A 25,500-nucleotide genomic window follows, 5' to 3' on the forward strand; every position below is an offset into this window, starting at 1 on the left:
CCCAACCGTGAAACACGGTGGGAAATGATGTGGATATATTGAAGCAACCTCTCAAGACATCAGTCAGGAAGCTTGGTCACAAATGGGTCTTCCAAATGGACAATGACCCCAAGCATACTTCCAAAGTTGTGGCAAAATGGCTTAAGGACAACAAAGTCAAGGTATATGAGTGGCCATCACAAAGCCCTGACCTCAATCCTATAGAACATTTGTGGGCAGAACTGAAAAATCTTGTGAGAGCAAGGAGACCTACAAACCTGACTCAGTTACACCAGCTCTGTCAGGAGGAATGGACCAAATTTCACCCAACTTATTGTAGGAAGTTTGTGGAAGGCTACCCAAAACGTTTGACCCAAGTTCAACAATTTAAAGGCAATGCTACAAAATATTAATTGAGTGCATGTAAACCTCTGACCCACTGGGAATGTGGTGAAAGAAATAAAAGCTGAAATAAATCATTCTCTCTACTATTATTCTGATATTTCACAATCTTAAAATAAAGTGGTGAGACAGTGAATTTTTACTAGGATTAACTGTCAGGAATTGTGAAAAACTTAGTTTAAATGTATTTGGCTAAGGTGTATGTAAACTTCCGACTTCAACTGTATGTGTGTAAACATGTTGTACACATATCTATGTTTTTCATTTTGCTGAATTTCTGAGTGTTGGTTTACTCAAAAAACAGACCTATCATGCATGCACATTGCTTGAATCATGGATGGAGGGATGGATGGAGAGGCAATGAGAACCTCAGAATCTCTCCTCTGTTGTCTTGGCAATAGCCTGGAAACAAGTGGATGGTGCTGACCTGATACTTGTTCTGGAAATAAACAGAAAAAGCTGTTGGAGAAGTACAGTGCCTTCAGATAGTATTCATACCCCTTGACGTATTCCACATTTTGTGTTACAGCCTAAATTAAAAATGGATTAAATACATGTTTTTTTTCCCAGAATACACACAATACCCCATAATGACAAAGTAAAAACATGTTTTTAGAAATCTTTGTACATTTATTGTTTTTTTGTGTGTTTTTTTTATGTTTAGGGGGTAGATCAGCTTTAATATTGCAGATTGTGTGTTCTATCAATGTAATTATTTGCATAATTTCCTATCCCCCATATATTTTTTGCTTATTTATTCGATATATTTTCTGTTACTATTTTCCCCTAACCCTAAACCTAACTCCCCTCCCCTAATTGGAGTAAACTAATGGACAACAATACTTTGGCTTCTACTTCCAGTTTAACATACTATATACATTTGACAGAAATGGTACACGGACACGGTACATTTTACATTAGTTATCTCATTAGTATTTTTTATTTCACCCTTCAGCTACCATCAACCCCTCCAATCTATCTCTAAACACCATCCAGTCTTGACTTTACTTGACAAATATTTTCCTGTGCTGTGATGTTCCACAAAAGTTCTGAACTTTTCTATTCTCATAGTTTCCACAGATTCTAAATTAAAGATGAACACCTTTACTAAAAGTACTATTATATTATTGATTGACTGGCTATGACTTTTTAAGTCACCCAGCAGTGCTATTTGCCCATTATTCTTTTTTTATTCTTCAAGCTCTGTCAAGTTGGTTGTTGATGATTGCTGGACAGCCAATTTCCAGTTTTGCCATACATTTTCAAGATGATTTATGTCAAAACTCTAACTAGGCCACTCAGGAACATTCAATGCTGTCTTGGTAAGCTTCTCCAGTGTATATTTGACTTTGTGTTTTAGGTTATTGTCCTGCTGAAAGGTGAATTTGTTTCCCAGTGTCTGGTGGAAGCAGACTGAACCTGGTTTTCCTGTAGGATTTTTCCTGTGCTTGGCTCTATTCCATAATTTGTATCAAAAAAAACTCCCTAGTCCTTGCCAATGACAAGCATGCCTATAACATGATGCAGCCACCACCATGCTTGAAAATATGAAGAGTGGTACTCAGTGATGTGTTGGATTAGCCCCAAACATAACACTTTGTATTCAAGACATAAAGTAAATTTATTTTCCACATTTTGGGGAGTTTTACTTTTGTGCCTTATTGCAAACAGGATGCATGTTTTGGAATATTTGTATTCTGTATAAGCTTCCTTCTTTTCACTCTGTCATTTAGGTTAGTTTTGTGGGGTCACTACAATGTTGATCCATTTAAAATGTTCTTCTATCACAGACATCAAACTCTGTAACTGTTTTAAAGTCACCATTGGCCTCATGGTGAAATCCCTGAGCGGTTTACTTCCTCTTTGTAAACTGAATTAGGAAGGACGCCTGTATCTTTGTATTTAAATAAAATAAAAATAAAAATGTAACCTTTATTCAACTAGGCAAGTCAGTTAAGAACAAATTCTTATTTACAATAACAGCCACCCTGGCCAAACCCTAACCCGGATGACGCTGGACCAATTGGACGACGCTGGCGCCACCCTATGGGACTCCCAATCACGGCTGTGATACAGCCTGGAATCAAACCAGGGTCTGTAGTTATGCCTCTAGCACTGAGATGCAGTGCCTTAGACCGCTGCTCCACTTGGGAGCCCAAGTGTATGTAGCGACTGGGTGTATTGATACACCATCCAATTAAACCATGTAATTAATAACTTCACCATGCTCAAAGGGGTGTGTGTGGGGTACAGAAATTAGGTAGTCATCAAAAACTAATGTTAAACAATACTATTGCACACAGAGTGAGTCAGTTCAACTTACAATATGACTTCTTAAGCATGTTTTTACTCCTGAACGTATTTAGGCTTGCCATAACAAAGGGGTTGAATACTCAAGACATTTTAGCTTTTCATTTTTTATTAACTTGTAAAAAATTCTAAAAACATAATTCCACTTTGATGTTATGGGCTATTGTGTGTAGGTGAGTGACACAAAATCTCATTTTAATCTATTTTAAATTCAAGCTGTAACCAATAAAATGTGAAAAAAGTCATGGGGTGTGAACACTTTCTGATGGCAATGTACAACTTTCTCACACTACTGAAACAACCACTTCCTGAAAACACACACACACACACACACACACACACAAACACACACACACACACACACACACACACACACACACACACACACACGAACACAAACAACGATTCCGTTCCCTTGGCTCCTTTGACCCATAATGAACTTCTTAGCTATTGCACATTTACAGATGCACACCCATGTAATGTTTCTGAAGTGCTGTGACACACTGAAGTGCTGTCAAGCATCCATCTCTACATTGAATGTCTGTCTGTGGTGACTGACTGTCTATTGATAAAGACAAGGACATAAGTAGCCAAAGCTCAGTCACATGCTGTTTGTGGGCCATGGGGACATCATCTTACTGCATGTGATTCCTGACCTCCTGAACAATGTGTGTGTGTGTGCATGTGAGCGAGAGAGAGAGAGACAGGCCAGTGTAATAACTCCCCCCAAACTCTGTCCTCGGGACCCCAAGGGGTGCACATTTTGCTTTTTGCCCCTAGCACTACACAGCTAATTCAAATAATCAACAAATTATCAAGCTTTGATCATTTGAATCAGCTGTGTACTGTTACTGCAAAAAAACAAAAAGAGCATCCCTTAGGGCCCGAGGACCGAGTTTGGGAAATGCTGGGCTATATTGTAAAATTCATGAAAACTAAAATTAGCTTTTTGGTCTTAATTTAAGGTTAGGGTTAGGCATAACGTTAGCAGTGTGGTTAGGGTTAGGTTCAAAATCATATTTTAAGAAGATAAATTGTAGAAATAGGCGGGGTGACGACCCACAGGGAGGGTCAAACACAGAGGTCTAACTGTCTTTTAATCACAGGCGGCACCTTAATTGGGGAGGACAGGCTCATATTGTTTTGCATGGGGGTGTGTGTTTCAATCTGAACAGACAGAAGCCCTTTATTTGCGGTAATAAAGCTGTAGGGCCATAAAGCAGACAGCTTCAGCAGAAGGGGTAGTGCTACTGAACCTACAGCAAGAACCTGCTGGTCCTTATCAGATTGAGCACACACCCCACATAAGGAGCCCTATCAAGCACAGGCTTGACCAAGCAAACAGTTGAGTGAGTTAAAACGAAATGTTAAAAAAAAGAAGGCACATAGGGTTGAGTTGTGGGATAAACTCAACTGACTCACATAATGTAGGCCAACTGGAGTGTCCCCTGCAGTTGCTAGTGTGAATATTGCACAGAGCCTTTAGAACAGATAAACAAACTACTGACGGCCTACCCCGGACGATGCTGGGCCAATTGTGCGCCGCCCTATGGGACTCCCGATCACCGCCGGTTGTGATACAGCCCGGGATCGAACCAGGGTCTGTAGTGATACCCCTAGCACTGAGATGGCATCCCTTAGACCCACTCGAGAGCCAATAGTAATGACTGGAATGGAATATATTGAATGGTATTTAACACATCAAACACATGGTTTCCATGTGCTTGATACCATTCCATGTACTCCATTCCAGCCACACTTTTTATTTTTCCTGAGAATTGTGAAATGTAGCCTACCAATAACAATATGTGTATGATGAGGATGTTCCCAACATTTAATAATGGATTCACAAAAAAAGTACATGGAAAATCCAGTACAATAAGATATCGTTGACACGCACACGAATTTCCCAAATTCTAGTTTGTTTTCACAGCAAGCGGTAGGGATTTGTCTTTTTACCTTCGAGCCACCACTCTTAGCCCCGACCAATAGAATTCCGGTAAATACATGACAGAAATCTGTCAATAACTGCCTGGAGAGAAAGGGAATGGGACGCTATCATTGAAATGCATGGCGAACAGTTTGTTGACAGACTATCGTTTGGACGATTGACCATATTCATTATTTTATTCCGTAAGCTACTAACTTCACCGATTGGGACTTGTATCTATAATTCAAAAACGTTAAAGCATGGAGAGGAAAGTTGTGGCCGCTCTCTAGTGTCAGAAGTTAGCTAGCAGCCAAGCTAGCTAGCCCACTTAGCCTGGCTGTACAGTCACCTGATCTGACAAGCTACTGATAGCTAGTAGCATCAGTATTTTTGGTGGCGGAGTTTGGTCCGCAGTGGTTCCCTCGTCCTCCAGCGGGGTGTTGTTATTGGTGAAGTGAGGACAGTTCGGCTCGTCCAGATATCTTGTCATGGAGGACCCATTTGACAGTGGTAAGGAATGACGACGCTCGCGTATCCAGTGAACTGCTACCCAGACTTTCTAGCCAGCCACATTCTCTGTAGTAACTATCAGTTGAGCTTGTAGTAAGGTTAGCAAGATAGCCGAATGTTTCAAGTCAACAAATGTCAGGCTCTTGATTGCCAAAACTGCTCCCTGGCTAACGGACTAATCAGCAATATATGCACTTATAATGATGGGTGTGTTATCTGATAGACGCCTGGCCTTGAGTACAGTAACTAGATTCGGGTTCGACTGAATAAACCGGGAGTCTCTTAGCTAATGTGTCTTATGTTCTCAATATGTCAGTGTGACATTCATTTGTGGACACAAACACATTCCCCATTCGGGCTGAGGTCAGGGTTGACTTTTGACTCTTGTCACCAGAGGGATTTATTTAGCTAGCCCATTTTAAACGCTAGCTAGCTAGCTACATATTAGCCATCTAAAGAGCAGGGAATTTAAATCTTATGGCAGCCAAGTTCCTACTGTTATCTGAGGGGAAAATCTGAGCAAACCTGTTGGATTGAAAAACTCAATTGCACTGACACCCCATCCTCTCTCTATGCTTATTGGGACATTATTCTTATTGTTCAGCTTTGGCCTACACTTTGCCCTACCAAGGAAGGTGAGGAAATCCAACTCAGATTGGTTTACATTTTCTGCTGCTCGAATATGCTAAATCCTCTTGTTTTAGAGGCTAGGCCAAGCTGTGTTAGTGTTATTTACAGTCTTGACTGGAGGCTGCATTAGTTCAGTAGTTTGTTTATGTTCTAAAGACTCATAAAATGTCCTTTTAACTCAACTGTTTGCTTGGTCAAGCCTTTTGCTTTTGATAGGGCTCCTTATGTGGGGTGTGTGCTCAATCTGATAAGGACCCGCAGATTCTTGCTGTAGGTTCAGTAGCACTAACCCCTCTGCTGAAGCTGTCTGCTTTATGGCTCTACAGCTTTATTACCACAAATCATAAATAAAGGGCTTCTGGTTGTTCAGATTGGAACACACAGACACATATCCATACTGGTGGTCAATACAATCCATAATAGTCAATGGAAACACTGCTACTCAATAGACAGACACTGCTATATTTCTCTGAGTGCTTTTGAAGTCAGAAGTTTACATACACCTTAGCCATATACATTTAAACTCAGTTTTTCACAATTCCTGACAATTAATCTGAGTAAAAATGCCATGTCTTAGGTCAGTTAGGATCACCACTTTATTTTAAGAATGTGAAATGTCAGAATAATAGTAGAGAGAATGATTTATTTCATCACATTCCCAGTGGGTCATTAGTTTACATACACTCAATTAGTATTTGGTAGCATTGCCTATAGATTGTTTAACTTGGGTCAAATGTTTCAGGGAGCCTTCCACAAGCTTCCCACAATAAGTTGGGTGAATTTTGGCCCATTCCTCCTGACAGAGCTGGTGTAACTGAGTCAGGTTTGTAGGCCTCCTTGCTCGCACACGCTTTTTCAGTTCTGCCCACAAATTCTCTATAGGATTGAGGTCAGGGCTTTGTTATGGCCACTCCAATACCTTAACTTTGTTGTCCTTAAGCCATTTTGCCACAACTTTGGAAGTATGCTTGGGGTCATTGTCCATTTGGTTGACACATTTGCGACCAAGCTTTAACTTCCTGACTGATGTTTTGAGGTGTTTCTTCAATATATCCACTTAATTTTCCTTCCTCATGACGCCATCTATTTTGTGAAGTGCACCAATCCCTCCTGCAGCAAAGCACCCCCACAACATGATACTGCCACCCCTGTGGTTCACGGTTGGGATGGTGCTCTTTGGCTTGCAAGCCTCTCTTTTTCCTCCAAACATAACAATGGTCATTATAGCCAAACCGTTATATTTTTGTTTCATCAGACCAGAGGACATTTCTCCAAAAACTACGATCTTTGTTCTCATGTGCAGTTGCAAACCGTAGTCTGGCTTTTTTTATGGCGGATTTGGAGCAGTGGCTTCTTCCTTGCTGAGCGGCCATTCAGGTTATGTCAATATAGGACTCGTTTTACTGTGGATATAGATACTTTTGTACCTGTTTCCTCCAGCATCTTCAAGGTCCTTTTCTGTTTTTCTGGGATTGATTTGCACTTTTCGCACCAAAGTACGCTAATCTCTAGGAGACAGAACGCGTCTCCTTCCTGAGAGGCATGACGGCTGCGTGGTCCCATGGAGTTTATACTTGCGTACTATTGTTTGTAAAGATGAACGTGGTACCTTCAGGCGTTTGTAAATTGCTCCCGAGGATGAACCAGACTTGTGGAGGTCTACAATTTTTTTCTGAGGTCTTGGCTAATTTCTTTAGATTTTCCCATGATGTCAAGCATAGACACTGAGTTTGAAGGTAGGCCTTGAAATACATCCACAGGTACACCTTCAATTGACCCAAATGATGTCAATTAGCCTATCAGAAGCTTCTAAAGCCATGACATCATATCTGGAATTTTCCAGAAAATGTTTAAAGGCACAATCAACTTAGTGTATGTGAACTTCTGACCCACTGGAATTGTGATACAGTGAATTATAAGTTAAATAATCTGTCTAAACAATTGTTGGAAACATGACTTGTGTCATGCAAAAGTACACCAATTTGCAAAACTATAGTTTGTTAAGACAACCTAAGTGAATGTAAACTTCCAACTTCAACTGTATGTTATTTCATTTGCCTAATTCAATTCAGAATGCACAAGGCCTACATGGAAAGCCTAACTGATGGGTGAATCCTGTCCTGGACACAGACTGCAGTAGTATGGAAACGAAATGCCAGGAGATTATTCCTTGTTCAGCTGACACAGGTTGTTTTCACTAACACACAGCCCAGAGGAAAGGCCTCTTGCCTGGCCTTATCTGCCCTGAGGCACCAAGTATACCTGGTCTGGGCTCTGCCTGGGGTGAGTCTAGTCCCAGCACCACTATGGCCTTGAACTTCAGGTCTGTGTGGCCCTAGCTAAGTCATATATGGTAAACATATAAGTCTGTAGACTGTCTGTGGATCTGTGTCTGTTTGTTTGAAAACAGGAAGAGTCTGGTGAGATGCTGCTGACACTTTCAGTTTCGTTGCTGCTTCAGCTATAACATTAGACCTTGCTGTGTCAGTTTGAGGTGCACTCATTTTGGTCTTAGTAACAGTTACCACATTTTTAGAATGGCCTCATTTGACACACAATACTAGTTCTAACATGGACTAAAATGTTGCTATGGTTCTTATTTTGATCGGGGTATTATTAAATATGTGCCAGCAGCATACCACCCTTCATCCCACTGCTGGCTAGCCTCTGAATCTAAGCAGGGTTGGTCAGTCACTGGTTGGGAGACCAGATGCTGCTGGAAGTGGTGTTCGAGGGCCGGTAGGAGGCACTCTTTCCTCTGGTCTAAAAACAATATCCCAATGCCCCAGGGCAGTGATTGGGGACATTTGCCCTGTGTAGGGTTCCGTCTTTCGGATGGGACGTTAAACGGGTGTCCTGACTCTCTGTGGTCACTAAAGATCCCATGGCACTTATCGTAGGAGTAGGGGTGTTAACCCCGGTGTCCTGGCTAAATTCCCAATCTGGCCCTCAAACCATTATGGCCACCTAATCATCCCCAGTTTCCAATTGGCTCATTGATCCCTTCCCACCTGTAACTATTTCCCAGGTTGTTGCTGTATATGAGTAAGTGTTTTCAGTCAACTTACCTGGTAAAATAAATAAATATTCAGCTCCATATCAAGGCCTATTAATAGAAGCAGAATACTCTGCAGACCACAGGACTTCTGAATCAGGACTAGATCTGCTGCACGGAGGGATAGGATGAACTCTGATGGCTTCAGTTAGCCTTCTCCTAGTCACTCAGTCTAGGCAGCTGGGCCCTACCAACACGCGTGCATGTTCTCACACAATGGAACACGCGCAATAGAACGTACTAGGTGTATGAGATGGCTTTTTTTATAGTGTCATTGGTTATGATGATACTGGCTCTCTGTTCACTTACACGCAACACCCACTATTCACTGACACACACTGGGACTTCAGGGTGTGTGTGAGAGCTTTGTTTGCACCCTGCCCTGCATTCACCCACCACTGAATCAGAAAACACATAGGGGCTCAGTCCCTCTGCACGGTTTTATTACAGGAGAAAAATGGGACCCTTTACAAAGAGGCACAACGGGACATTTTTTACAGTTCGACTACTGTTGTAATTGTTATTGAGTTAAATAGTTGACAATTTCTCTGTTTTTCTGAGGAGATACTGGGTAGAACCAATGAAAGGGAGCTCCATGCACACATGCACGTTTTATTGAACGTGTGTGTGTGTGTGTGTGTGTGTGTGTGTGTGTGTATATATTAACCTTTTGTTTGCTTGTATGTGTAACCAGAGCGAGCGTCCCTGCCCAGGAACATGATAGAGAACAGTATGTTTGAGGAGGAACCTGACGTAGTGGACCTGGCCAAAGACTCTACAGCCTTCCCGGTAATTACATACTATACAACACTGACATTAACCCATCCCCTCATCACTATTCCCTTTTTTTCTTCCAACTGTTTGTTTTTCCAGATTTTTATATCTTGCCTTCTCTTTTTATTTTCTCTCTTCTTTCTCCTCCTCCAGGAGTTCCCAGCGTTGGACCCAGATGAGGTGGTGTACGAGCCCCGTAGCTCCCGTCTGCTGGTGCGAGGTCTGGGAGAGAACGACCTGGACGATGAGGAGGAGGACTATGAGTCGTCAGCCCGTCTACTGGGCATGTCCTTCATGAACAGAAGCTCCACCCGCAGTCCTAGCGCCTCCCCTTATATCAGACAGGCTCCACCCAGGTTACTTTTCAAGTCGAAATAAACTTGGTTTAAAGTGCATTTAAATATGACAGGCACTTTACAGTAAAATAGAAACAATGAAAGAAACGATACTAAAGATGGATATTATATTTATAGATTATTAAATCGTTTCATTTGTTGTTTTTTGGCCAGGTCATGTTCCCGCCCCTCTGCCCGTATGCTGGTGGTGGGCGTGTTCATCTTGGTACTGGTCACGTCCATGGCGATGGTTCTCTATTTCCTGCCTGGCTGTACCTTCACTAAGGTGTGTGTGTGTGCGTGTGCGTCCTTGCGTTTGTGTGCGTCCTTGCGTTTGTGTGCGTCCTTGCGTTTGCGTTTGTGTGCGTCCTTGCGCTTGCGTTTGTGTTTGCGTGTGTGCTTGTGTGTGTGTGTGTGCTTGTGTGTTTGTGTGTGTGTGTGCTTGCGTTTGTGTGAGTGCAGAGTGTGTGGTTACTGCATCGGCCTCCACAGCTACGGGGTGGTGTGTGTGTTCACCGTGTTGATCCTCTCTCCCCAGACTGGCTGTCCTAAGGCTAACTCCTCCACTCCTATGGAGCTGGTTTATCCTAAAAGCACCACTGGGGAGATGTTTCCTTGGAATGAGCTCCGCCTCCCAGCCAGTGTACGACCTGTAAACTACGACCTCTCCCTGACCCCTAACCTGACTTCCATGACCTTCACCGGCCGCACCATCATCAACATGATTATACAACACAACACCAAGCGCGTCGTTTTGCACAGCTCCGAGATCAATATCATCAAGGCAACCTTTCAGGTAGCAATGCTATGAACATTGACTATTTAACCGGAAATGGTAATATCATTTTATTATTGAAAACTTAACTGTTATTGTTCTTATGTAACTTCCTTACTTGGATTGTGAAGAGAGTAAGAGTTGCTTTCCCTGTGGAGATAAATGATGTATTACTTAGCTTAATGATGTTTCCCTTGCTAAATGTTTTTACCTAGTTAGATTGTTTCACCCTGTTAAATACTGTTTTTACTGTAACCCTTCCAGGTTGGAGAGGGTAAGAGTGTTGAGGTGAAGGTGTTGGAGTATAAACCATGGCAGCAGATAGCTGTCAGCTTCCCAGGGGATCTGAAGGAAGGCCAGGTGTGTGTGTTAACATTGGACTACACAGCCAACCTTTCACACACCTACGACGGCTTCTATAACAGCTCCTACAATGACAAGACTGGAGCCAAGAGGTATGCAAAACACTCTAAAGACTATTTACTAAAGTTTGTCCTAAAAATAACACCCTAACTCGGTGTGAATGCAGTGAGACACATTCTTTAAGTGTGAAAACTTGAGTGTATGTTGACCTTTAGTAAACTTCAAGCCTAGTCCTTGCTCTCTGTGACTGAGTGATTCTATTCAACCCTCAGGGTCCTAGCTGCCACACAGTTTGAGCCCCAGGCAGCCAGAAAGGCCTTCCCCTGTTTTGACGAGCCGGCCTTTAAAGCCACTTTCCTGGTCAGGATCACCAGAGAACCTGAATACATCGCTCTGTCCAACATGCCCAAGGTACACTGTGTGTGTGTGTGTGTGTGTGTGTGTGTGAGTTTGCGTGCACCTGTGTATTTTTAAGTTGTCAACACATTTTGTAATGTATATTTACATCAAATGATTATTGGAGACGCTTTACATGAAGAATGCCAGTGTGTAAACCATCTGTTAATGAAACTATGCACTAACTACTGTAAGTCAATCTGGATAAGAGCGTTTGCTAAAATATAGATGTAATCTAACTGTGTTGTGTTTCCCAGGCTAAGACGACTACATTACCCAGCGGCATGCTGGAGGATGAGTTTGAGCAGACTAGTGTTAATATGAGCACCTACCTGGTGGCCTTCATCGTAGCCAACTTCACCAGCATCACTAGAAATGTGTCCAATACACTGGTACGTACAGAGTCCCTGCCTCAATCTATTCACACTAGTTATGTGGCCTGCAACACACTAGAATGCAAATCTGTCTACTCTGTGCCTACCCCCCCCCCCCCCCCCCTCCCCCCCCAACTTTGGTTCTATTGTATTTATTCCATGTGTATGGTGTGTGTGTTGCAGGTGTCGGTGTACTCTGTGCCAGAGAAGAAGGAACACACACAATATGCTCTGGACACCGCGTCCAGGTTGCTGCAGTTCTACAATACCGTATTTGACATCGACTACCCTCTGAGGAAACTGGGTGAGAGGAGAGACAGAAACACACAGACAGACACAATTAGCTCAACTGATGAACACCTTTTACATGTAGTAGTTAAATAAAGGTTCAATAAAAAATAAAAATGAAGGCCAAAAGATGAATAAAAACAATGTGAGGGAAAAGTCTGTCTTCAATAATGTGACAGAAAATACACAGTGGTATTGACCCCTCCATGTTTCTGTATCTCTCTCTCTCGCTCCTTTCTTTCTTTCTTCCCAGACCTGGTTGCTATCCCAGACTTCCTGGCGGGAGCGATGGAGAACTGGGGTCTGATCACCTTTAGAGAGACCAGCCTTTTGGTACAAAACCAGTCCTCTCTTCTCGACAAACAACTAATCGCTAACGTCGTAGCCCACGAACTCGCTCACCAGGTGTGTAGACGATTACGCGGCGATGGGGAACACGTGTGTGTGTGTGTGTGTGTGTATGCACGTCGGCAGTCTTAATGCTGTGTTGACGTTTGGTTAAGAAGCGTTGCTGTTCTTATACAGTTGCTTTAACAGTGTCTAATGCTCTTATGATACTGTTATAAAGCTGCAGTAACACTCTTCTAATGCCGCCATGTGTCAGTGGTTTGGGAACCTGGTGACGATGCGCTGGTGGAATGACCTGTGGCTCAGCGAGGGCTTCGCCACCTACTGGCAGTACGCATCTCTAATGACAGAGTTCCCACAGCTGTACCTAGTAAGTAGTACCACGTCACGTGCGTGTAAGTGCTGTGCAAGGGGTCAATGTAGATTAAGATGGCCGCGGTAGAATGACCTCTCTTCCGTCTCCAGGGCAATGTGTTCCTGGAGGAGCGGTTCAAGGCGATGGCCAAAGATTCTCTAAACTCCTCCCACCCAGTCTCCGTGTCGGCCCAGGTGACCACACCTGAACAGGTGTCTGAGATGTTTGACTCGATCACCTATGAGAAGGTACGTCAATTACATGATTTGCCTTTACTTACAACTTAATTGATTAGTATAGTGAATGATATCGAGTCCTATGGTCACAGCAGTGATGTGTGTGTTGTCTTTGTGTGTGTTTGTTTGTCACTAGGGTGCGTCCCTCCTGCTGATGTTGAACTCCACTCTGCCAGACGGTCAGTTCAGGAAAGGTCTCCTCGAGTATCTGCGTCAATACAGAGGATCTAACACTGTTACTGACGACCTCTGGAACAGCATCACACGGGTAGCAGTGGTCTGTCTGTGAAACCCTGTCTCTGTTTCCTGATTTTTAGTTATTTTCACAGGTTCCTTATTTTGCGTCTGCAAAATCTGGTGTAGTATCCTTCCCCCTTTCACACCATCACCCTGCATGCGTATTGTGTGTGGAGATGTCTTGTCTATTGTGTTAGTACTACTGATGGGGATGATTCTCCAGCTCTCTCTGGCCCAATGTGATGACTAGTAATATAAGTAGTAGGGCTGCCCCTTACTACAACAACAACAAAAGATTGGTCGGCCGAAGAAAAAATGAAAGTATTTTTTTCCATATGTTTGAATACAATCTACTGTATCTAGGCTACTGAGCTTGTCTGATGCTTTAAACACTGTGATTAAAAATGAAGAGAGACAAACCACTAAAGAGGGAGTCAGATCCAAATAGCCTCCTCCCGCTGCTGTTGGCCTTCGCAGATTCTGCCGTTACGCTCCTGAAGTTGCCGGTAATAGGCTACACCAGCCGTCGGCAACCTTTTTCGTTTGGAGTGCTAAGTTATCGTACCATTTCTACTGATCTGCGTGCAAGTTATAATTTTCATATAATGTAAAAGTAACATCTATTGCCATTGCCAATATATAAAAATAGCCAACATAAAGCCAACAAATAAAAACATTGCAGCCCGCAGGTAGGAAATAACCTGATAAGTATCTAAGAATCACATTGGCTACGCTATTAACTTGGTCTGGCCCCGATGCTTGTGCTAGCAAACTTCCGACATTGTATAAAATCTGACCATATCCTCCTGATTCCTGCTTACAAGCAAAAACTAAAGCAGGAAGTAGTCGTGACTCACTCAATGCGGAAGTGGTCAGATGACGCAAATACTAAGCTAGCACAGGCTGCAATATGTTCCAGGATTCTTCCGATGGCATTGAGGAGTACACCACATCAGTCACTGGCTTTATCAATAAGTGCATCGACGACGTCGTCTCCACAGTGACCGTACGTACATACCCCAACCAGAAGCCATGGAATACAGGCAACATCCGCACTGAGCTAAAGGGTAGAGCTGCCGCTTTCAAGGAGCGGGACTCTAACCCAGACGCTTATAAGAAATCCCGCTATACCTGCCAACGAACCATCAAACAGGCAAAGCGTCAATACAGGACTAAGATTCAATCCCACTACACCGGCGCCGATGCTCGTCGAATGTGGCAGGGCTTGCAAACTATTACGGACTACAAAGGGAAGCACAGCTGTGAGCTGCCCAGTGACACAAACCTACCAGACGAGCTAAATTACTTCTATGCACGCTTCGAGGCAAGCAAAACTGAAGCATGCAGGAGCGCACCAGCTGTTCTGGATGACTGTGTGATCACGCTCTCCGTAGCCGATGTAAAAACCTTTAAACGGGTCAACATTCACAAGGCCGCAGGGCCAGACGGTTTACCAGGACGTGTACTCAGAGCATGCGCTGACCAACTGGCAATAGTCCCTGTGCCAAGAACACCAAAGTAACCTGCCTAAATGACTACAGACCAGTAGCACTACAGTTGACCGTTGCAGCTCTAGCAGGGCAGAAATTTGATGAATTGATTTGTTGGAAAGGTGGCATCCTGTGACGGTGCCACATTAAAAGTCACCAAACTCTTCAGTAAGGCCATTCTACTGCCAATGTTTGGCAATGGAGATTGCATGGCCGTGTGCTTGATTTTATACACCTGTCATCAATGGGTTTGGCTGAAATGGCCAAATCCACTAATTTGAAGGGGTGTACACACTCTTGTATGTATAGTGTATTTGCCACTGCTTGACTAAATGTTCTTCAACCAACAGCCTATCGATCAAACAATCGACCAGTTGATTAAATTGTGTTAGCCCTAATTAGTGGACATATATCATTGATTATTGTTTCTGGATGTGCCAGGTCCAAGTGCTTCCCCAGCAGGAGAGTGTGTCAGACATGATGAGAACATGGACACTGCAGAAAGGCTTCCCATTGGTTACCGTCAGCCGCAAGGGTGGTGAGGTGACCCTCACACAGGAACACTTCCTGCTCTCCACAGACAACACCACACACACCTCCAGGTGAGATGCATGCACACACATATGCTCGCGCTCACGCACACACACACACACACACACCAACCAGTTTTTTTTTTTTTTGTCCTCAGCCTGTGGCACATCCCTGTGACATATGTGAATGACAGCTGTAGCTCCGCCCCTTCCTGCAGACAGATGTTCACTCTGAGGAATAAGACAGGTATAACACATTCAACTTCTGTACATTGAGCTGGGTAGCTGTCATTTAGTTTGACTTAATGTTATGCATTGTCTAGTTCGTGTGTCAGGCTTGTATAGTACTTAGTGATGTTTGGCCTGCTGGTTGTATGCTCTGAGGTAAGAGCATGTTCATGTATCTGAGTGCATTGTTCTGTGTTTTCCTCTTAGCGACTCTGAAGGTGTCAGAGAGTGTTAAGTGGCTGAAGTTGAACTACATGAACACAGGCTTCTATATAGTTCACTATGGAGACGAGGGCTGGACAGCTCTCATAGACGCTCTAAAGACTGACGTCAGCACACTCACACCTCACGACCGCGCTTCGCTCATACACAACATCTTCTCCCTATCCAGGTCAGTGTGTGTGTGTTTGTACTGTGGCATGGTTCACTCAATGGAGGGTAATACTCGCTAGATGATATCTCTCAGAAGGACAGGATTTAATTTTTTCCAGACGATGGTCGTTGCTGTAAAACAAAATGTGTTCTCAGTCAACCTACCTGGTAAATAGTTAAGAAATGGATGAATTGGAGGCCTTTCTTAATACTCTGCCTGGACTTGTACGATTACCTGAACATGTCTGTCGATATGTTAGATGTTTTGGATGCTCAACTGAACAGACAACGGACACAAATGGACTAAATTGATTCATATCTATTCATTTTTTTCTCTCCCGCTCATCAGGCTGGGTCGTGTGTCCTTCCGTCAGGTTCTCAGCCTGTTGGACTATACTACCAATGAGACTGAGACTGCTCCTCTGACAGAGGCCCTAACACAGCTCAGCTCTGTCTACAGACTACTGGACAAGAGACCGGAGCTAAGACTGGTGGCCCGCATGAAGGTACACACACTAGATTGTCAGGTACCTTGTTCTGGGGCCTAGTCCCACCATTTGGGACAAACTGACTGTGCTAACGTTCTCTTTGTAATGTGTGTTCCAGGCGTACATCTTGGGTCATTTTGGCCCTCTGATGGACAGTCAGGACTGGGGAGTGGAGGAGAGCGTCTCCAGTCAGGAGCGGAGGTCAGCCCTTCTAGAGTTGGCATGTAGTCTTGGACGGAAGAACTGTACTGACCAGGCCACGGCCCTCTATGAACAGTGGACCAACTCCAACCAAACCAATCGGTACACACATGGACTGAATGAAAATGGTTCAAACGATGTATTAAAACAAGATTATATTTTGGGTTCTGATGGGGTGCAACAGTTGAACTAAGCTCATGAGGCATTTATGAGGCATTTATAATATTCTTCAAGAATCAATGGCTATATATCATGAATATAAAAGGTACAAAATGTATGTATTTATCTTATATTGCCCCTTTATGGATATAAACAATGAAGACAGGCTTGCTTGTTTAAAAAAATATATACTATTAGATATTTTGGCTGCCATTGTCTTCATCAGAAATGAGTAAAGCTAGTGATGTGTTCTATAGGGATCTTGTGGTAATGTAGTGATGTGTTGTCTCTTCCAGCATCCCAGGTGATCTTCAGCGAGTGGTGTTTTCTGTAGCAGCCCAGTCTGACTCTGGTTGGCTGTCTCTGCTGGACACCTACAGACTCACCACTTACGACTCGGAGAAACGCAAGATACTGCAGGCCCTCGCCTCCACACAGGACCCACGACGCATCGTATGGTGAGGGAGACCGCGTGTGGGGGGGGGGGGGGGGTGGTACATGGTAGAGGTCTTCACGGATCCACCTGTACCTGAATACCTGCGACCAGAATTCAAAATGGTATCACTGGTCTGAGTCGGATCTGATATAAATGTCTCGGGTATGTGTAGTTTTAACTGACCCATTCAGATCCGAACGCGACTGCTGCAGTGGAGGGAGAGAGAGAAATCGTGTAATTTATGCTGCTGGTCTTTGCTTTTCATGAGAGTGGTGCTGGTTGGAAGCAATAGGCTACAGTCAGCCTCCGTGTGGGGAAAAGGTTAGGAGATATCTAATCAAGGATGGAATGGAAAGTTTAAAGGAGAAGGATGAGCTACAACAATCAAGAGCCAACAGGTAGGCTGCTACTTTATATTTTGAATGGATTTGTATGTAACTGTAGGATGAGAAAGCGCATGCAGCTTCAATTAGCCTAGATGGTTAGTTAACCAGGTTCTCCTGGTTTGATGCAGTCAAGACGGGTACTATGTAATCATATTGGATGATAAATAACTTAGCTACAGTATGGCAGCTTTTAGTCTACTATAGTGCGAGTCGGCTTGTTTGGTTGCGGTCTCTCTCTCCCTCCCTGCACCCTGTGTCACCCGCACAGCACGGCCCCTGCTAGATCGTCACCTCTCTCTACCTCCTCGCCAATGTGCTTAATCAGCTCTGGGTTAGTAAAGTAGCTTAAAAATGGATTATTCTGCTGCTTCCCTCACTCGGGTCGGGTCTGGATCCGACGAGGTCTAAACGGAACCGATCTAGTTGTCCTCGGGTCCGTTCGGGAACGGGTCTGTATATTTAAAAAAATGTATTCATATATATATTGGGTCTGGACTGGAATTCCCCAGGTCCATTTCAGAACGGGTCCAGCTTTTTGGACCAGTGAAGGCCTCTAGTCCATGGTACTTAATCAATCAATATACAGACAATTAACTGGCCAACTTAACCTCTACCCAGAGGTTGTGCAGAGAGTCACAGTTGTAATTAAGCTGTTCCCAGTTATGTTTGTAGCGGCCTGTGGTGTGTGTCTCTGCAACACTCTAAACACATCCTCCTTCAGGATTCTGAGTACGGTGCTCGAGGGAGGGATTATCCACACCCAGGAGCTGCCACTGGTCATCAGCACTGTGAGCGACGGCTTCGCTGGCCACTTGTTCGTCTGGGACTTTGTCAAAGAGAGCTGGGACAGGATCATAGAGAAGTGAGTGCCCGTAAAGAATAAGATCAATTATACGTTTACATACTTACACCGTCAACATACAGAAATGGACACACAAACAATACAGTTTCCCAATTAGAATCTATGGCCCTGTTTTGATTGCATGATGTGGAGATGTGGCCTGTTTTAATTGGCTGTGTGTGTGTGTAGGTTTCCAGTGGGGTCCTATTCCATCCAGAGCATCGTCAAGTCCACCACCTCCCAGTTCTCTACTCAGACACACCTGGAGGAAGTGAGCTGACACCTCAGAACCATGCTGACTATATCATGTCTGTGTATCAGATGCGTAGAGTCCTCTTCTCTCATGTCAACTCTTGTCTGTGTAGGTCCAGGGTTTCTTCTCCAGTCTGAAGGAGCGGGGCTCTCAGATGCGTAGCGTCCAGGAGGCTTTAGAGACCATCAGACTGAACCAGCACTGGATGGACAGGAACCTCGCAACACTTAGAGACTGGCTCTAACATGGCCGCTGGGCAACTGTAGCCCCCGACAACCCGCTCTGGGGACCGTGTTGGCATGGCAACAGCAGCTTTTGCACTGTCGTAGGGCTTGTCTCATATTCCCCTTATTGTTCCTACTTTTTTAAACTACTTTTCGCTAGGGATGGGCACGGTTAATCGAATATCCGGATATACGGACAGACTTGAGTGTTCATTTTTGGAAGAATCAAAATTAGAAGCTTTTTTTTTTTTTTTTTATCAATGGAAAAAGCTTTGTCTAAATTAAGCAAGGCAACAGTAAACATGTTGTCCCCCACAAATTATGCAGCAATCTAAATGGCAGAAAATCCATCACGGCGGGCCTTATTAACGTTGTGAGGAGAGGAACCTCTGTACCGAATGTCATGACATTAGGTCAAACGGGTGAGGGGCGTGACCTTTCATAGTTTGCATTTTCAATCTTGTTATAGCGCCACCAACTGGCCATAACTGTAATTTTGTATATGCCGTATCTCTATGGCAATACGCATTATTCACCCAAGTTTCGTCAATCGGACCAGTGCTATCTGAAATATTGGGCGTAAAGACAGATCGGGGAGGACAATTATACTTGGGACATTTTTACCTACAAGGATATACAGATAACTGCCAAAATAAAGTACACACCAACATAGTGTCTTAATAGGGCGTTGGGCCGCCAGAACGGCTTCAATGCGCTTTGGCGTAGATTATACAAGTGTCTGGAACTCTATTGGAGGGAAGCGACACCATTCTTCCGTGAGAAATTCTATAATTTGGGGTTTTGTTGATGGTGGTGGAAAACACTTGTCTCATGCAATGCTCCAGAATCTCCCATAAGTGTTCAAGAACGGGTGACTGATCCACCCACCCACACTCTTTAAACCCGCTATGCTCCTTTGACACCCCTCTTTCAAAGTAACAGATCTCTTCTAGCCATGGTGGGCAACTGGGCATTTTTATACATGACCCTAAGCATGATGGGATGTTAAATGCTTAATTAACGCAGGAACCACACCTGTTTTGGAAGCACCTGCTTTTTAATATACTTTGAATCCCTCATTTACTCAAGTGTTTCCTTTGTTGGCAGTTACCTATACCATGACAAATGAAATTCTTAATTTAATAAAACAACATTTTGAATGTAGCTAGTTTTTATAACGCTGTGTTGCCCTACTGCTGCACATTTAGGCCTCCAGGCTGCCCTGACATCGGCATGCTAGTTTTCCCATTTCAAATAGCGATTTACAGGCACTCCTCTTACTGAGTTTTCACAATACCTGACAGATCATTGAAAAACACTCACCAGAAAACCTTTTTTTGTGACAGAATCGGTTCCATCTTGGTGAAAATCAGACTTGCTGTTAGCCAACCTCCTGGAGGAAAGCAGCATGTCCGCTGTTTACCTCTGTCATGTGCATTTTCCTCATTCTGATTGGTCGGCAGTCAATATCCGGATATCCGAAAAAGTATCATGATATATTATTTGAATAGTAAAATAATTTCAAAGGCCCATCCCTACTTTTCGCAATGATCAGAAGTAGTGCACTTTACTGTATAGGGAACATGGTGTTATTTTTAGGCTTGTCCTATGAGTTTTAGTAGTATTTAGCTCAGGGTGAACTCAAATTCCTCTCTATGCTGTCAAGCAAACTTCCCCTACAGCTTTTACCACGACACCATGCCTGGATACAGCAGCCCGTCTCTCTTTCTTTCAAACTCGACGTGCTTCACATTGTATGGCGGTAACTCGCCCCTTCTGCCACCACATAGTGTATGTGTAGCAGCCACCTGAAAAATAAGGAAAGGGAATACAGGAAGAGAACATGCTGTCTGTCATCAACGCTGGCCACGTGTCATCAGTATGGGTCACCTGTGAAACTCATGGTGCAGTGACTAACTGCTCTCTCAGACCCTGGCCCTGACACCAACCTCCTCATGACTGTCCTACTGACTGTGAGCAGTGGGGGAGATGGGAGAATGTCTGTTGAAGGCCAGAGTTGGGTTACAGAGCTGATACACAATACTACCCAGGCTTCAGCCAGAACATGTACGGCTACCAGTAACATGTTGAAGGAACATGAAAATACCTTCTCACTGTTTAGATGCTCCCAAAGTTCTACTGTACCACATTTCCACCACTAGGTCTTTTATTTAGACCTCAAGAAGTATTGGTTAGATAGTGGAAACGTTGCTGAAACGTTGTTTTGATGAATCTTGAAGCATCTCCCCCCCCAGCACTCCCTGTGAGCACTTCTTCTGTTGATGTAACTTTATTTGTTACATTTTGAAAGTTAAAGGAAAACTCCACCCAAGAATGATCTTTTGGTATTTATTTCATTAGTCCATTGTTGATCTGGTCCCAAAACCGCTTTTCTACTTTTCCTTTGCATATGAGGCGATCTGTGTACAGAATATTTCACTCTCACAATGCTTGTAAAGATGTAATTATTATTATTACTCCTATCTCTACCTTGCGTTTTGCTTGTCCTATTTTATGTGAGCAGATCTCTCACTTGTTGTTTAAGTTTGGTTTCTGTTGTGTGTGTGTATATAGTGTGTACAGTGTGATACCACAGACATAAGAGTCCCGGTCAAAGGGTTTTGTTTTTACTAAACAATGACGTATACTGATTTATAATGTTGGCTCACTTCAATGCCTCATGTTGGAATATGGCAGGGTTTCCAAAACTCACCAAAAAGGTGAATGTTGGTGAATGTTGTGGTTAATATACAGGGTCGCCTGATTATGTCTGTCTTTTCCATTAAAGGACTTGACAGTGAGGGACCCAACAGTGTTGCGTCTGTACAGCTGGGTAGAGTCGTTTTCTATGCCGTGTCTGTAGTCCAACAAAGTGTGGATAATCAGAAAGTAATTTCACCAGTTTAAGTTCTGTGATTGGTTAACCTGGCTCAGTCAGGGCTAGGTTACGTTGTCTCGCTGTGTGTGAGGTTTATGGTATTCAGTTCTGTATGGTAGCCTTGTTGACGTAATTGTTTCAGCCTCCCGGCTGGCTCTGTTAGAGCTCCCTTTAGGAACAGATCTAGGGCCAGTTACCACCACCAAAGCCAATGAAGACCCTGGATCTGTGTTTAGGGGCATCTTCATGCTACCTCCTCTCTGCTACAGCAGCACTAGCTCCAGTGGTCAACCACTGAATGTCCTGAAGGAACTCTTCTATTACAAAACAGCATGACCAATGACTGAGTGTCTAGCTAGCTCCGCTTCTAATCTAAAGCCTCAGATGTCTGTATGTCTCTTGTTGGTACTGGCTCATTCTGAAGGAGGATTCACTTCCCTGTCTCACTCTGAATGTCATGTTGAAAACATTGGAAAAACCAGGTCATATTGGTGGTTATGATATTTATTTTTTATTTAACCCATATTTCACCAGGTAAGTTGACTGAGAACATGTTCTCATTTACAGCAGGGACCTGGGGAATAGTTACAGGGGAGAGGGGGGATGAATGAGCCAATTGATAGCACTATGAAATCAAATATGGTAGCTTTGGTGCAGAATTGTGAATCATATTGTTGATTTTTAGATGTTAATCATTCACTCACTCACCAGAAAACAACAGCCCGTACTGTACCTCAGAGCTCAGGGAGATATGTTAGTAACTGTTAACTCTTCACTGAACCTACTGGCATAAAGCCTACCTAACACTGCCACAAAGATGACATGTTATATAACCAGTCATCATTACAGCTGATGCAATCTCATGAAAACGGCCTTTTCCACTACCATAACTCAAACTATTATTTAGGTTTGTTAGATTTTATATCAAGTTAATTAGCCAAAGCCTACATAATGACTGCTTGTTTTCTATGTCAGTCTTACGACAGTGTTATAATGCCTTATGACAGACGGTTTAGGTGAAGTGTATGAAGACCCAGATGGAGGTGGCATGTCTCTAGATTATGATTCTATGTTAGTGTATTCCTATGCCAAGCTCACCTTGAGATTGTTGCTCATCATTTTAAACTTTTTTTGCACTGGGGTTGAATGATGGTGAAAAATGTAAGGCTCTTCATGCCATGAAAAAACAAATATATATGAATAAAATTGTTTTCTGGACTTTCATTGCTCTGTGTTTTATGTTCAGCAGGTCAAGTGTTAGCTTGGGATTTATCCAAATGTGCTACAGATGGGAATGTAATGTAGACCATACATAGAGTTGTTAGGACTGTATGCTTAATTACACAACTAGACCACCAGAGGCTGCTCTTTCCCCCCTCTCCCAGTGACGTCTCACTGTCTTCAGTCTTGCTCGTCATTTGTGTGGTGGAGGGCTCATTTTAATACACCATAGATCATGTGTCTTTTCATTCCTTTTCCCCACCACGAAAACACAATCTTTAAGATAATTTCTGTCATATTTTGTACTCCAGACATACACAACTGCACCACCTATCGCACCTTCACAAAAAACATGAAGATGTGGCTAAAGGCCAATCCGACTTGAACATAATCCCTAGCTGTGTATTTCAGTTTTCCATGTGTGTAGTTTGTGAGATGTGGAAACACTGTTGCTTTTGTGTTTTGTGCTATTGCTGTCAGCATGATACGTGTTGCTTGTCCTATGTTGCTCTGCGCGTGCTCACTGCTCATTGTTTTTAATAACCTTCCCAGGGACTGCAGTTGAAAATTAGCCGCGTAGCTAAAACCGGCACATGTACTGAAACGTTGATTAATGTGCACTGTCCCTGTAAAAATAAACTCAATAAATTCCTGTCATACACTGGAAATGGGGCTGTTTAAAAAATAATTCACCACCCCGTACACGAAAATGGTTCGCTCCTACAGAGCAGTGGGTTGCTATATAAAGCAGGCAGACAGGCATTGAGGCATTGTTACTGTTCATTTGAACGTTAGGTTACTCGTTTTGCCCATTCTACGCGGCTTTGAGCGTGGCTAATCTGAAGATGGTGCTGGCTAAAGCTAAAACTGGCGAGTATAGAGATATTGTTATCCACGTCGGCACCAACGATGTTAGGATGAAACAGTCAGAGATCACCAAGCGCAACATAGCTTCTGCGTGTAAATCAGCTAGAAAGATGTGTCGGCATCGAGTAATTGTCTCTGGCCCCCTCCCAGTTAGTGGGAGTGATGAGCTCTACAGCAGAGTCTCACAACTCAATCGCTGGTTGAAAACTGTTTTCTGCCCCTCCCAAAAGATAGAATTTGTAGATAATTGGCCCTCTTTCTGGGACTCACCCACAAACAGGACCTGACCTGCTGAGGAGTGACGGACTCCATCCTAGCTGGAGGGGTGCTCTCATTTTCTCTACCAACATAGACAGGGCTCTAACTCCTAGCTCCACAATGAAATAGGGTGCAGGCCAGGCAGCAGGCTGTTAGCCAGCCTGCCAGCATAGTGGATGGAGTCTGCCACTAGCACAGTCAGTGTAGTCAGCTCAGCTATCACCATTGGGACCGTGTCTGTGCCTCGACCTAGGTTGGGCAAAACTAAACATGGCGGTGTTCGCCTTAGCAATCTCACTAGGATAAAGACCACCTCCATTCCTGTCATTATTGAAAGAGATCATGATACCTCACATCTCAAAATAGGGCTACTTAATGTTAGATCCCTTACTTCAAAGGCAATTATAGTCAATGAACTAATCACTGATCATAATCTTGACATGATTGGCCTGACTGAAACATGGCTTAAGCCTGATGAATTTACTGTGTTAAATGAGGCCTCACCTCCTGGCTACACTAGTGACCATATCCCCCGTGCATCCCGCAAAGGCGGAGGTGTTGCTAACATTTACGATAGCAAATTTCAATTTACAAAAAAAAAAATTATGTTTTCGTCTTTTGAGCTTCTAGTCATGAAATCTATGCAGCCTACTCAATCACTTTTTATAGCTACTGTTTACAGGCCTCCTGGGCCATATACAGCGTTCCTCACTGAGTTCCCTGAATTCCTATCGGACCTTGTAGTCATAGCAGATAATATTCTAATCTTTGGTGACTTTAATATTCACATGGAAAAGTCCACTGACCCACTCCAAAAGGCTTTCGGAGCCATCATCGACTCAGTGGGTTTTGTCCAACATGTCTCTGGACCCACTCACTGTCACAGTCATACGCTGGACCTAGTTTTGTCCCATGGAATAAATGTTGTGGATCTTAATGTTTTTCCTCATAATCCTGGACTATCGGACCACCATTTTATTACGTTTGCAATTGCAACAAATAATCTGCTCAGACCCCAACCAAGGATCATCAAAAGTCGTGCTATAAATTCACAGACAACACAAAGATTCCTTGATGTCCTTCCAGATTCCCTCTGTCTACCCAAGGACGCCAGAGGACAAAAATCAGTTAACCACCTGACTGAGGAACTCAATTTAACGTTGCGCAATACCCTAGATGCAGTTGCACCCCTAAAAACTAAAAACATTTCTCATAAGAAACTAGCTCCCTGGTACACAGAAAATACCCGAGCTCTGAAGCAAGCTTCCAGAAAATTGGAACGGAAATGGCGCCACACCAAACTGGAAGTCTTCCGACTAGCTTGGAAAGACAGTACTGTGCAGTACCGAAGAGCCCTTACTGCTGCTCGAT

General features: G+C 43.5%; 1 protein-coding gene across 2 annotated transcripts; it reads left to right on the top strand.

Moving 5' to 3' along the window:
• The first annotated feature begins 4,602 nt into the window (after positions 1–4,602).
• LOC110525774 (leucyl/cystinyl aminopeptidase) lies at positions 4,603–23,001 on the top strand. Of its 2 annotated transcripts, none has more exons than XM_036979920.2 (22): positions 4,603–5,131; positions 9,511–9,605; positions 9,744–9,946; positions 10,100–10,211; positions 10,464–10,721; positions 10,965–11,155; positions 11,336–11,474; positions 11,717–11,851; positions 12,017–12,137; positions 12,375–12,526; positions 12,726–12,839; positions 12,935–13,072; positions 13,197–13,328; positions 15,229–15,389; positions 15,476–15,564; positions 15,753–15,936; positions 16,267–16,423; positions 16,524–16,708; positions 17,062–17,223; positions 18,309–18,449; positions 18,618–18,699; positions 18,794–23,001. In XM_036979920.2, the coding sequence occupies exons 1-22, from the start codon at positions 5,110–5,112 to the stop codon at positions 18,923–18,925; spliced, it is 3,105 nt and encodes a 1,034-aa protein (XP_036835815.1). In that variant the 5' UTR covers positions 4,603–5,109; the 3' UTR covers positions 18,926–23,001. The 2 variants fall into 2 exon arrangements, with proteins under 2 accessions (XP_036835815.1, XP_036835814.1); XM_036979919.2 differs by having other exon boundaries at positions 4,682–5,131; positions 13,197–13,337.
• The last annotated feature ends 2,499 nt before the right edge of the window (positions 23,002–25,500 follow it).

This window comes from Oncorhynchus mykiss, chromosome 6 (genome assembly GCF_057628025.1).
Source record: "Oncorhynchus mykiss isolate SJ-2025 chromosome 6, ASM5762802v1, whole genome shotgun sequence".
Taxonomy (NCBI): Eukaryota; Metazoa; Chordata; class Actinopteri; order Salmoniformes; family Salmonidae; genus Oncorhynchus; species Oncorhynchus mykiss.

Excerpts from the sequence above, each read along its gene's own strand:
- LOC110525774 (XM_036979919.2), top strand. The coding sequence starts at position 5,110 with ATGGAGGACCCATTTGACAGTG. Across the intron at positions 13,338-15,228 it reads GCATCACACGGGTAGCAGTG|GTCCAAGTGCTTCCCCAGCA; the intron begins GTCTGTCTGTGA and ends TGGATGTGCCAG. Across the intron at positions 18,700-18,793 it reads CTCAGACACACCTGGAGGAA|GTCCAGGGTTTCTTCTCCAG; the intron begins GTGAGCTGACAC and ends TTGTCTGTGTAG.